Here is a 13,657-nt window from a genome sequence, read left to right on the forward strand (position 1 = left end):
AAGAATTTAGCTGTTTTAAGTCAAAAAACAGTTGTTTTTTTCATCTGGACTTTACATCAGACCAAAATCACTCATCACACTCAATAAGTGAGAAATTACGATTTTTAATGTACAACTGTATGTCATCAGCATACAGGTGTATTACTGGGAGAGTACCTGATAAGATGTGGGCGCATGATATGTGTGTGTCCTCAGTGAAGTGTGTCAGTCTCTGCTGAAGCTTCCAGCTGCAGCTGTCAGTTCAGTTTCTGTTCAGTCTGACTGAGGGAGGTTTTTGTACAATGATTTTTCACTGTGTAAAAGACCAAACACTGTTGATGTTGTGACGGCTCAGACAGTAGTAAACTGCTGCATCTTCAGTCTGGACTCCACTGATGGTCAGAGCAAAGTTAGATCCAGATCCACTGCCTGAAAAACGACTTGATATCCCTGATACTCGAGTGTTGGTGTGATAAATGAGCATTTTAGGAGTTCCTCCGTTGTTTTGTTGGTACCACGCCATGGAGTTTACATTGTAAATGTTATGACTGGTTTTACATGAGATGGTGACGGTTCCTCCTGGATTGGAGCTGACTGCTGCAGGCTGAGTCACTGTGACCTGTCCTCTGGACTCTGAGGATACAGAGACAAAAACAGAAAGCAGAGTCAGGCTTTTGTGGGCTTCATTTCAGAGGGACGGATGTTGATAGAGGAGAGGACTTTGATTCTCTGGACTTTACCTGTGAAGCAGCAGCAGAGGAGAGTCCAGATGAGGACGCAGCTCACAGTCATGCTTTGATGATGAAGACGAGGAGGAGGAGGAGGAGGATATGTCTGTCTTGTGTTGTGATGAAGGACAGCTGTCAGTCATCCAGTGTTCAACTCTCAGGACTATAAACTCTCCCAGAGCACTGGAGCATGCTGCTGCTGATGCAAACTCTCTCTATGGAAATGCTCTGGACTAAGTGTTTGCCCTGTTTTGAGTTTAATGATGTAAATGTGAATAAAGATAGTTTGAAACCCTGTCACAAAAATGCCTAAAAGTAAACTAACAAAGTATTAAAGCAGAAAGACAAAACCAGTTTTGATTCTGTACATAGGTGTGCTTACAGCAGGAAAGCGTCAGCATGTAAGCTAACCACTTACCTTTAAAAAGATAAATGTCACAGGTTAGCCTGAAGACAGCTTAAGACTGTCAGTGAGAAAAGAAAAGTTGGCTTCCATGAAGAACCCTGACACCTTGCTGAATTATTTTCATTTGCAGACATTTTCCTGGAATCAGCAAGACTTCAGGTTTGAGGTCTAATGTTAATCAAGGCTACCTGGGTTTCACTGCACCTGGCGCAGTACTCAGGTTAAAAACAGATCTCAGTCTTTGTGCATTTGAGGCATTGCCAGGTTGTAGGATTGCCTCTGGTTAAAACTTGTGAGACTGTTGTCTTCTAAAAAGAGCTCAAATGAAAGTGATGCAGAAACAGGAATCTCAGCTTCTCATCAACTGCGGTGCTTCATCTTTTCCTGACAAATCGTCTCAACAGTCTTTTGGTCTCAGTCATACGGTCTAGGTTTTGTTCACTCATATGCTGCTGAAATATCAACACTTAGATCAGAAAGCAAATTGACTGAGCAGAGCACGTGTAGAAGACCTCTGAGGAGCATCTTCGGCACTACCTGACCACAATACCACACTTTACTATGAGACGATATGCCCCCTTTAGGTAGATTATGGGAATTCAGAACAATGCTTTTGGATAGATGGCTTATAAGTGAAAACTCAAACACTGATTTATGTAGGGTTTAATTATAGATGGTCTTTGGCATCAAGAAATGTGTGTTTCCTCAGTGAAGTGTGTCAGTCTCTGCTGAAGCTTCCAGCTGCAGCTGTCAGTTCAGTTTCTGTTCAGTCTGACTGAGGGAGGGTTTTTGTACGACACTTTTTCACTGTGTGAAGACAAACCGACCATTCACAGTGAATGCACCCTGACAGTAGTAAACTGCTGCATCTTCAGTCTGGACTCCGCTGATGCTCAGAGCAAAGTTTGATCCAGATCCACTGCCTGAAAAACGACTTGATATCCCTGATACTCGAGAGCTAGAAAAGTAAATGAGCATTTTGGGGTTGTCGTCGTCTTTATGTTGGTGCCACGCCATAAAATGGAAGTTACCCCCAGTGCGAACATTCTGACTGGTCCTACATGAGATGGTGACGGTCTCTCCTGGATTGGAGCTGACTGCTGCAGGCTGTGTCACTGTGACCTGTCCTCTGGACTCTGAGGATACAGAGACAAAAACAGAAAGCAGAGTCAGGCTTTTGTGGGCTTCTTTTCAGAGGGACGGATGTTGATAGAGGAGAGGACTTTGATTCTCTGGACTTTACCTGTGAAGCAGCAGCAGAGGAGAGTCCAGATGAGGACGCAGCTCACAGTCATGCTTTGATGATGAAGACGAGGAGGAGGACGAGGAGGAGGAGGAGGAGGATTTGTCTGTCTTGTGTTGTGATGAAGGACAGCTGTCAGTCATCCAGTGTTCAACTCTCAGGACTATAAACTCTCCCAGAGCACTGGAGCATGCTGCTGCTGATGCAAACTCTTCCTTTATGGAAATTACTGACATCAGTGTATTACAAACCTTAAGTAGTTTCCGATAAAAAAAAATGCATCTAGTTTCTCTGCACAGAAAAAAAAACTTATTGAGACAGTCTTATATTTTGATAATCAAATTCTGATCTGTCACAAGAACAAAATGGCACTTATTACTTTTTATTTTAAGACCTGAAACCTGTCTGCTGTCATGGTTCAGCAGTGATGTGTTTCCTCCTTCACTGAGCTCAAAGGAGGAAATAAAAGCTTGAGACCAGTTTCATCTGATCTTACAGAGACTAGCTTCACTCTCCTCTGCTGCCACCTACAGGATGCTGTTTAGGTTACTTCCGAACTAGAGTTGTCCCTTTTCTCATATCCAAAGTGTATTTTTTTTATGTGAATGAACCAACTATTCATAATGGCTTGTAGCAAATTCTCCTTTTCAGTAGTAAACTGCTGCAGCGTCAGTCTGGACTCCACTGATGGTCAGAGCAGAGGATTTTTCTCTTGTGTGAGTTTTCATGTGAGTGATCAGTTTGTGGTTTTGTGAAAATCTCTTACTGCACACGAAGCAAGCTGAAGGGTTTTCCTGTGTGCATTAACATGTGTCTGGTCAAAGTTCCTTTACAGTTAAATCTTTTACTGCACTCTGAGCAGCCAAAGGTTTCTCTCCTGTGTGATTTAACATGTGCATGTTCAGATGGCAAAAAAATCTGTTTACCACAAGCACCAAAGGGGCAGAAGCTAAAACAAAGACCGTGAAATAAAGGGAAAGAATTTTTGTTGTTGTTTGTTTTGTTTTTGTTTCTTTAAATCCTGAAGGTTTCTTAAGGGACAGCATAAAGAGAGCAAAAATCGGATTTTGGATTCATCAAAATTCTGAGTTTAATGTAATAGAAATGATAATAATAAAAATGGAAAAAAATAAAATAAATAATAATTATAATAATAATAATAATAATAATAATAATAATAATAATAATAATAATAATTATTATTATTATTATTATTATTATCATTATTATTATTATTATTATTATTATTTCATTATTATTATTACTATTATTATTATTATCACTAGTACTATTATTATTATTATTATTATTATTATTATTATTATTATTATTATTATTATTATCATTATTATTATTATTATTATTATTATTATTATTATTATTATTACTATTATAACAGAAAAATATTGAACAATATAATTTCCTAGTGGCCCTAAATCTCTTTCATAAGAATGCATCATTAACTGCCATACTTTTTATTTATTTATTTATTTATTTATTTATTTATTTATTTATTTATTTATTTATTTATTTATTTATTTATTCATTCATTCATTAAATCTATCCATTTTTTATTTACTTATTTATTTATTTATTCATTTTTTACCAAGACATAAGAGGCACGATAAAGAAGTCACACCTGTTGATTTCCATAATTACCCTATCTACACATTACCGGATTTAACGCTTGAAGATGTGCTTTTATTTTGAAGGCCACTGCATATTTAGCTCCCGAGTCTTGCTCCCTGGCTTCCGTGTAGCGCAGATGAAGCAGCGTCCTGTATGAGCAGAGTCGGTTTAAAATAAATCTGTCAGCCTTCGTTTCTGCTGGTCCTGCTCTGAATCCCGGATGTGGGTCAGATGTCCGGGTTTCAGGATCTGAAAGATTTGTTCAAACAGCGGCTGCTCGCTGCGGCTCACAGACACGATGAGAGACGAAGCTCAGCTCCGTCCGAAGAGGAGCGAAGAGGAAAACTGCTGGTTGTGATTGTAACACCTGGTAAAAAGAGGCAGAGAGCAGGTGAGATCTGTGTCTTCATTAAAAAATCCTCCTGCAGACCTTCAGTGATCTAGCTGTCAGTGTTTCCAGGCACTCTATGTTCCTGTTTTTATTACATGAAGCAGATGATTACTCAGTCAGCTCTTATTTAGCCACAGCTAATGTTATCTTTTCAAAAACAGCAGGTAAAGTCTGCTTTCTTTGTTTGATTAACAAAGACCAAAATCAGAGTAAAATAAGTTTCAGTTTTATCCTGTCTTAATCAACCAGGAGTAGGCCTGTCACGATAAATTTTGTTAGACGATAATTTTGCAAAATATTATTGCCAATAAACGATATTATTGTCAATATTATTTTGATTTTTTTTTCCCATTTTTTCATTGATGTAATTATGATAAATGGGATAATAAAGTGAGTGCACCATATCAAAAGCAAGAAACTTGAATTTTTTAAGAGTATTTAACTGTAAATAAAAGGTCAGGATCTTTTAAATAAAATAAATTAAACAAAAAATGTAATAAATTTAACAAACAAGAAAGAGAAAAAAAAATAATGAAAATGAAATGGACTCTCTTTTAGAAAAAAATACATGTCAATGAAAATAATTAATACTAATCAAAAACAATAAAACATAGACCCTGTCTCTAAAGAAAAAATGAAACTCCAAAATAGAAAACAACAATAAAAACTATAGCCTAAATAAAAGGGAGTTTATACAGTTCCTGAATTGTTTGTAACATGTACTTTTTCCCAGTCAATCCGTACTGTCTGTCAAACATTTTTAACATTTCTGGCTTTCAACCGTATTGAAGGGCTGCATTTCTTTGGCAATGTAGCTGTCTTTGAGCGCCCACCATTTGGAGCTTTTATTTCTATTTACTTTACTTTACCTTACTTTCTACCTTACCCCTCTGGACGCTCGCTTCAGCTCTCTCCGTGTGTACGAGCAGCCCTGTCTTCACCCCAAAGATCACATTTTTGACAGATGCTCACTCTGCTATAAATCTGCTAAATCCGCTATAGAACCTATGCACCCCGATGTTAGGAAAGATAGACGTAGTGAGCCATCTTCTCATTCAGCCTCTTTGGTGGAAAGAGAGGAGGAAAACAAACATGCATGCACGTGTCGGTTTATCAAGGCTGGCAAACTTACCGAGGACATTTTTATTCATCGTTTGGTTAATTGATTTATTGATTATCGTGACAGGCCTAACCATGAGCAAAGAATTTCTCATGTCTGTGTGTTTCTCAGTGCTTCCTGCAGATGTCCAGCAGCCATCGGTGACAAATGAAAAGCCTCTACCTCCTGAGCAGCAGCAGGAGGACTCTGAGTTTCTGCACATTAAAGAGGAGCAAGAGGAGGGAGGAAGGCTTCAAGGGCTGGAGGAGGCTGATACCACCAAGTTCCCTTTCACTCCTGTCCCTGTGACAAGGGAAGATGAGGAAGAGGAAGCTCAGTCATCACAGCTTCATCAGAGACAATCTGAACACCTGGGAAGAAGTGAGGTCTCTTCTGATCCCCAGACTGAAGACGGTGGCGGTACGCGTAAAGAAATGACAAATCATCAGCCAGGTTTTAATTTTCTGAAGAACAACGAAGTGAGGAGACCGAAGCTGAGTAAGAAACCACTCAGCTGCTCTCTCTGCGGTAAAACATTTAAAAGAAACGGACATCTGAATGAACACATGATGACTCACACGGGAGAGAAACCCTTCAGCTGCTCTACCTGTGGTAAAAGATTTTCCCGTAAATACCCTCTGACCCAACACATGATCATCCACACGGGAGAGAAACCATTCGTGTGCTCTAAGTGTGGGAAAGGGTTTAATTCAAGAGGAAGCATGAACAACCACAGAGTAGTGCACAGTGAGGAGAAACCCTTCAGCTGCCCAGAGTGTGGGAGAAGATTTAAGCATAAGAAAAATATCACCAAACACATGAGAATTCACACGGGGGAGGAACCTACCAGCTGCAGTAAGAATGCTCAGACCCACAGTGACGTGCTGGTTCACACAGGAGGGAAACCCTTTAGCTGCGCCGAGTGTGGTGAGGGGTTCACCCAGAAGGGTAGTCTAAACACCCACATGCGAATTCACACAGGGGAGAAACCGTTCAGCTGCTCCGTGTGCGGTAAAAGGTTCACCCAGAGCGGAAACCTGACTAAACACATGTTAACCCACACGGGGGAGAAACCATTTGGCTGCTCTGTGTGCAGCAAAAGATTTACGCATAAAGAAAGTGTGACGAAACATATGGCCCTGCACAGCGGGGAGAAATCCTTCATCATCCAGAGCAGCGGAGCGTGGTGCTGCTAAAAGAAGGCTGGCTTTAAAAGTATGTTATTATATTTGGTATTTATTTTGTATTTAATTCAAGCTTTTTATTAGCATCATAATTACGATGTATCCTAAACCAAAAGAGTTGTGGTATATAAGCAGAGATGGTGTTAAAAATGACAAAAACGCTTCATTTGTTCTGTGTTTATTAATATCTGCAGACGTTTCTAACATATTCAATTGAAACCTAACAAATCTGATGGTGTGACAAAGTGCAAGCGTACTGGAGAGGCATCTGAAGTATTTCCTGTTTTCTCCTATACCAACTATAATAGAGTCATAAGAATATGCAAGTGATAAATGAACAGAGAGAAACTTAAGAGCAGGATCAAAGTAGAGAAAGTAGAAGAAGATAGCGAGCAGAAAAAAAAAAATGTGTTGAAAGATTTACCTGAAAGAGTTTGGCTGGTAGATAAAGTTCACACAGAAGGGAAACCCTCCAGCTGCTCTGCTGTGAGTATCAGAAGAAGCAGCTGATGGAAGACGATTACGGACGATTACATATGTTTGTCATGTGAAAATCTGAAAACTGTTTAATGTGACTGGAAGCTGTTTGGCGTCTTCATGTGAGTTTATTAGAGCCTTTCATTGTTACTGCTACACTTATACTGTTACAGTTACTGGAACAGGAAGTGATCATGAAATTTAAAGGTAGGATCTGCAGGAATTTTCCACATCCCTTCCATAATATATAAGAACACACAGTGACATGGGAATAGCAGTTTCCAGCTTTGTGTTGTTACTAAACACAAATTCAAACTTGGCCCCTCCTCCTTGGCTCAGTGCCAGCTGCAGCGCACACCCACAGCCCAGACCAAAGCAGCGTGTAGCCCAGCAACCACCTGTAGCATCATGTTTCTATGTTGGAGACACTCAAAAGCCGTGTACCTGACTTAGCATGGTAATACAAGCTAATCGCAGGAATTGACACAAAGCTGGTTAGCAGGAAGCTAACTTGCACAAGCTTCACCCTCTTTTAGTGAAAAACCTTATCTGTTCGGCGCTTCATTTAACTTTGGTTGTGTTTTTCTGTCTCCTAGCTGCATCCACTATCCTAGCTACTCTGATTAGCTTCTTCCACTCGCTACCAGGAACTCATTGCCACGTCTACTCTACGTCCAGAAACATCCCGATACAACCTAAACATCAACAAAGAGACATGGGATGGGGGTTGAGGCAGATACTGACACTGAAACACATGTATAGAGGCCCATAGGAGACAACTGAGCAGCATTATCCTGTAAAAGTTGATTATTTATGTTTAAAGAATATCCTGCAGACTCTACCTTTAAAACACCATCGCATTACAAAACATAATGTGAATGTTTCAGAAAATGTTATAATATATAATAGAGCTTCAAACCTTCCAGACATTGTGTTAAGTTTGAAGAAACCGCTTTTCAAAAATATTTCTCATCACACAAAATAAAAAAATAAAACGATTATCCTCCAAATCGCAGCAAAACTGCAGTTGTTTCCCTTTTTTGCGTAAAAAAAAATGTTTTTGCTTAATAAAATGTTGGAGTGATAGCCGTGCTTTTATTCTGAAGGCAGGATGAGGACGCGGGAGGCGGGGTTTTGCTTCCGGGTGGTGCTCGCTGTTTTCTCAGCCGAGTACAGTTAGCATGTATCAATGAGTTAGCGTCTTACTGAGGCAGAGTGAAAGCGAATGTTAGACCATAAGACCCCGTCCTGATGGTGTCTGTGGTCCTCCTCTGAGTCCCGGATGTGGGTCAGATGTCCGGATTTCAGGATCTTGAAGATTTCGTCAGACAGCGGCTGATCGCTGCGAGTCACAGAGAGCTGACAGGACAAACGACAACATCTGGATACGAAGAAGAGCTCCAGGGACAAAGACAGCTGCTGGATGTGATGTTAACACCTGAGACAAAGCTGCAAAGAGCAGGTAGGTTTTTATTTCACTGATAGAGACGAGACCCCCTAAGCTGCAGATTCAACTGGATGGATGAAGCTGAACGCATGCTTTCTCCTGTAAGACACAGACTGTTGAGAGTCTGTGTTGGATCAGATGAAGAGAAACAGCTGCAGAGGAAGAGTGATGACATGCAGCTCCATTACTAAAAGCATGTAGCTCTGATGATGCTTGATCACAGAAGTGAGTTACTTTAAGCCTGTTACCACCTTGTTTGCACTGTGTTAATCTATACTTAAAAATCAGGGAGGCTTTCAGGTGTTAAAGGTTTCTGGATCTGATTTCATCAGGAAAAAAACAGGAACTTAAAGGGGACGTATCATGCTGATCCCTAATTTTATACTTACATACAATATAATAAATTTGAAAACAAGACCTTACACCCCCTGAATTTTCAAAAAATGAGATATTGTATTTTTTCTGATATCCTAGAACGAGATTTGATGCCTCTGAAAATAGGTCATTGCCATTTGGCCGTAAGATTTCAAACGACGGTACGAGGATCCTTTCTTTTTATTGGAGTAATCTGATAAAGCAGCTCCTCCTCTGTGATGTCAGTTAGTCACACAACCACCACCAAGGGATACACCCACCAAGAGCCGAGTATAAATGCAGCTCCCTACTAGCTCTGGCTAACTTGACTGAGTGCTGGATGCAGGGACTCTGCTCTGCTGAGCAGCTTGGCTTTACATGGTGAATTAGCAGTAAAACACTGTAGTTTTAGCAGACGTCGTAATACTTGTGAGACTGTGATATCTGCATGCTTGTTCTGACATGCACTGTGAACCTGGACCATAATAATGCTGCGGTAATAACATAGTGAGGAACTGACGGTAGAGGCGATCTTTAGACTACACTTTCAGCATGATGGATAAAACAGACAGAGAAAAGTGAAGGAGCAGGATGGAGCCCTGTTATAGAAATAGTTTATTGGTGAAGTCTGCCTATATTTCCACGTATAAACTATACATGTTACAGTACCGGTTTGTCTCACCACACTGAAGCGTCCTGAGATGATCTGTGTCCAGGTGGATTTTCTTCCTCCTGAGCTGCAGAACCGTCTGGGTCTGACTCGGGGTCCAATACAAAAGGACGTATCCTACACTCTGCCATTTTATTAGCGCTATCAAAGCCTTACGGTGAAGTTTTGGCAAACAGCAAACTCGCTCAGTCTGCTCCATTCAATGTGGCGATTTTGTAAATACTGCCATGCTGCAAAAACCGCCCCCTGGCTCTACCCCCTCCGCCCCTCTGATAGAACTGGCCAATCAGAGCACAAAGGGCTGTGACGTTGCGAGGTTACTGGAGGTGATTCTCCAAACGGAGCGTTTCAACGAGATCTTCAGAATGGCCTAAAATGAGGATATTGAGAACGCTATTGTGGTGCAATGAAGGAACTAAATGACTTGTACTGAGGGCAGAAATGCTTTACAGGCATCCTAGTCTGGCATAGTGAAAAGGAGAAACAAGCATTCATGATTTTTTTTTTACTTTTTATAAGTTGCAAAATTTTCCAGAGAAATTGAAAAAAAAAGAAAATGTGATAAAATTCCCAAATTAGTGGAATTTCATATTTGCTTGAATAAAATAAATTTGCAAAAAAAAAGTTAAATAAAGTAATTTGAGAGTTTTCTAAAAAAAAATTTAAAAATTATAAATAAAATTCAAAAATTTATACATTTGTTTAAAAAAATATAGAATTCAAATAATTTGCAAACATTTGCAGAAATTCAAAGAAATATATTTGAAAATTTACAAATCTTTTGAATTTTTCTTTCAAATTTGAAAAATGAAGAAAAATTGTATTAAAAAAATGAAAAAAATCATTTTTTTAAAATGAATAAAATTAGTGGGTCTTTTTACTTGCTCGGCAGTTTAGAAGATTTTAAGAACACAAATTAACCAACCATATGCACACCTCAGCTGACATACAGGTGAGAGTTCTATACCTGTTAAGATGACGTTCAGTTTTTTTAATTACAGTTTATTATGCAAAGCGATGCTCATGGTTAAGTTGCGACTAACTGTGATAACTTCCTGTTCAGCAGAAGTTGTTTAAAGACTCAAATTAAGTGACTTCATTTTCCAAATAATAATCCTGAGCTAGACTCCAAAATTAAAGCATTTCTGTAAACAGCCTCCACAGGAATAAAAATAATGCTCTTAATTTTGAGAACTTCCAAGATAAAAGATTAGACAGTGACATGTAACTTTAAAGGAGAAAAGTCACGTATCACTACTTCATCTCGGCTCTAAACATGAACTTATGGTTTCTTTCTTTGTGTTTTTTCATACTGTAGAGTTTTCTGCAGATGTCCAGCAGCTGTCAGCGATGAAAGAAGAGCCTCCAGAGCAGGAGGACTCTAAGCCCCCACACATCAAAGAGGAAGAGGAGGAACTGTGGAGCAGTCAGGAGGGAGAGCTGCTCCATGGACTGGAGGAGGGTGATACCACCAGGTTCCCTTTCACTGTGGTTACTGTGAAGGATGAAGAAAATGAAGAGGAGCCTCAGTCCTCACAGCTGCATCACAGACAAGCTGATCAGATGGAAAATAAAGAAGAAGACTGTGGAGGACCAGAGCTATACAGAGACTCAGATCCAGAGACTCATTTAGAACCAGAGATTGAAGTCAAGATAGATGACTCTGAAGCTGAGACTGACGACAGTGAGGATTGGAAGGAGGCAGCAGAACACCATGTAGAAGTGAACTCTGTAGGAAATATTAAAGATAAAAGGACAAACAAAGATAAGAAACTACAAAGTGATCTTTTGTGTGATAAAACGTCTAAAAGGAAACAGCTCCTTACCACACACAGAACTTTTCACACAGGAAGGAGAAAGTTTTGCCGCTTCAAGTGGGGGAGAAGGTTTCCCTTTAAGTCTAAGCTCACAGCTCACATGGCGGATCGTAGGAAAGACAAACGCTTCAGCTGCTCCGTGTGCGGTAAATTATTTATCCTCAAAAGTTTCCTGACCAAGCACTTAAGAATCCACAGAGGAGAGAAAGTTTTCAGCTGCTCTGAATGTGGAAAAAGATTTAACTGTAGAAGAAATCTGACTACACACATGACGATTCACACAGAGGAACAAAAACAGAACTGTCCTCTGATGGTAATTCCCACTGAAGACAGACCATTTAACTGCTCTGAGTGTGGAAAAGGTTTTACTCGTAAGTCTAACCTGACAGCCCACATGGCTCATCACGGAGGAAATAAACTCTTCAGCTGCCCTGAATGTGGGAAAAGATTTATCCGACTGGATCATCTAACCGATCACAGAAGAATTCACACAGAAGAGAAACCTTTCAGCTGCCCTGAATGTGGCAAAAGATTTAAGTATCAAAGGAGTGTAACCCATCACATGACATATCACACAGGAGAGAGACCCTACAGCTGCTCTGAGTGTGGTAAAAGATTTTCCCAAAGTGGACATCTCACCATTCACATGATAAGTCATGGGGAAGAAAGACCCTTCAGCTGCTCTGCGTGTGGAAAAACATTTAAGTATAAAAAGAACCTGACGCAGCACATGACAGTTCATAAGGAGGATTTCTTATTCGTCTGCTCTCAGTGCGGGAAAAGATTCACCCAAAAAGGTCGACTGAGAGAACACATTAGGCTTCACTCTGGAGAGAAACTCTTTAGCTGCTCTGAATGTGGGAAACATTTCAAATATAAGTCTAACCTGACAGCTCACATAGTGCATCATGGTGGAGGGAAACCCTTCAGCTGCTCTGAATGTGGCAAAACATTTTCTCGCGAGCATTATCTGTCTGATCACATAAGAACACACACAGGTGAGAAACCCTTTAGCTGCTCTGAGTGTGACAAAAGGTTCAACTATGAGAGCAGCCTGACCCGGCATATGATAATTCACACTGGAAAGAAACCCTTCAGCTGCTCCGAGTGTGACAAAAGCTTCAACCAAAAGAGTCATTTACTGAAACACGAGATTATTCACAGGAGAGAGAGACTCATCAGCTGCTCAGTGTGTGGAAAAGAGTTTAACCTTCAGAGTCGCCTGAATGATCACATGAGAGTTCACGTGGGAGAGGAGCCCTTCAGCTGCTCCGACTGTGGGAAAAGATTTTATTATAAGAGGAGTCTGACTCGACACATGACTGTTCATAAAGCAGAGAAACCTTCTGTCTCTTCTTAAAAAAAATCTCTAGAGTTTGTTGGTGGTTTGAGAAAAGAGTTAAAACTGGAGCTGATGGAGAGACCGGGATCTCAGATCTACATAGACACTTGAAACCAGAACTCTTGGACAGCTCCAGAAGTCTGAATTGTCTACATTTTTTTGGAAAGTCACTCTTATTCAACTGGTTTCATGTATTTTAACTATCAAGTTAAACTCATCAAAGTGATAGAAAAGTCTCAAAAGAGTGAACAGCTGGACACAAACCATGAAAAGAACCAACAGGGACCATTTTTAGGAAGAAATCATGTGAAGTGTATTATATGGTTGTAATGTGACCCATGTAGACAGCCAGCAGGGGGAGCTCTTAATGTTTTGGCCTCACAGTCCACATGTGTGTCATTCATTTTACAGTACAGTCACAGGACTCTGCAAAGCACATTATTCTGTCAATAAATGATCAACTTCCAATGAGAGTGCCCTTTTTGAGTCTTTTCCCCTCGAGGGTTTCTTCTTCTTTGGTTATGTCATGGTACCCCCAAGTCAAAGAGGAGAGATACGTGTAGGGTTAATAAAAGATAAAGTGTAACATATGATGAAAGCACTTACGTTTTGTTTTTAGCTTGTTTTTTTCAGGCTATTCATGCCTTTAATTGGAGAGGACAGGGTAAGAGTGGGGAATGACATGTGGCTACAGCATATACTGTTAAATGCAGGTATCAATTAGCATTACGGGGCATTAATCACCAACTGCTGTCAAAGGGTGTGAGTAGCTGTCACTCTACTGGAGAAAAAAAATCAAAATAAAAGCATGTTTTTTTCTTAATTCCTTGTTTAGCCCAGACAAAGGCCTGGGTTTTCAAGGATATTCTAAAACACCAGGGACAAAAAATA

At 40.0% G+C, this 13,657-nt stretch overlaps 2 protein-coding genes across 2 annotated transcripts in view; both read left to right on the forward strand.

Annotated features, from left to right (window-relative positions):
- Positions 1 to 8,019, forward strand: part of LOC141803280 (uncharacterized) — a 29,388-nt gene extending 21,369 nt beyond the window's left edge. The window contains exons 7-8 of the mRNA XM_074687241.1: positions 4,197 to 4,376; positions 5,608 to 8,019. Coding sequence (XP_074543342.1) covers positions 4,197 to 4,376; positions 5,608 to 6,671 — 1,244 coding nt within the window. The 3' untranslated portion in view covers positions 6,672 to 8,019. The remainder of the gene's footprint in view (positions 1 to 4,196; positions 4,377 to 5,607) is intronic.
- A 271-nt stretch (positions 8,020 to 8,290) lies between these two features.
- On the forward strand, positions 8,291 to 13,311 carry LOC141802828 (uncharacterized). Its single transcript, XM_074686594.1, has 2 exons — positions 8,291 to 8,598; positions 10,926 to 13,311. Exons 1-2 carry the CDS (start codon positions 8,430 to 8,432, stop codon positions 12,782 to 12,784), a joined length of 2,028 nt encoding a protein of 675 aa, XP_074542695.1. The 5' UTR covers positions 8,291 to 8,429; the 3' UTR covers positions 12,785 to 13,311.
- Positions 13,312 to 13,657: the final 346 nt, after the last annotated feature.

This window comes from Halichoeres trimaculatus, unplaced genomic scaffold, assembly GCF_033239565.1.
Source record: "Halichoeres trimaculatus isolate MK-OKI-2021-1 unplaced genomic scaffold, fHalTri1.1 fHalTri1_scaffold_14, whole genome shotgun sequence".
NCBI lineage: Eukaryota > Metazoa > Chordata > Actinopteri > Labriformes > Labridae > Halichoeres > Halichoeres trimaculatus.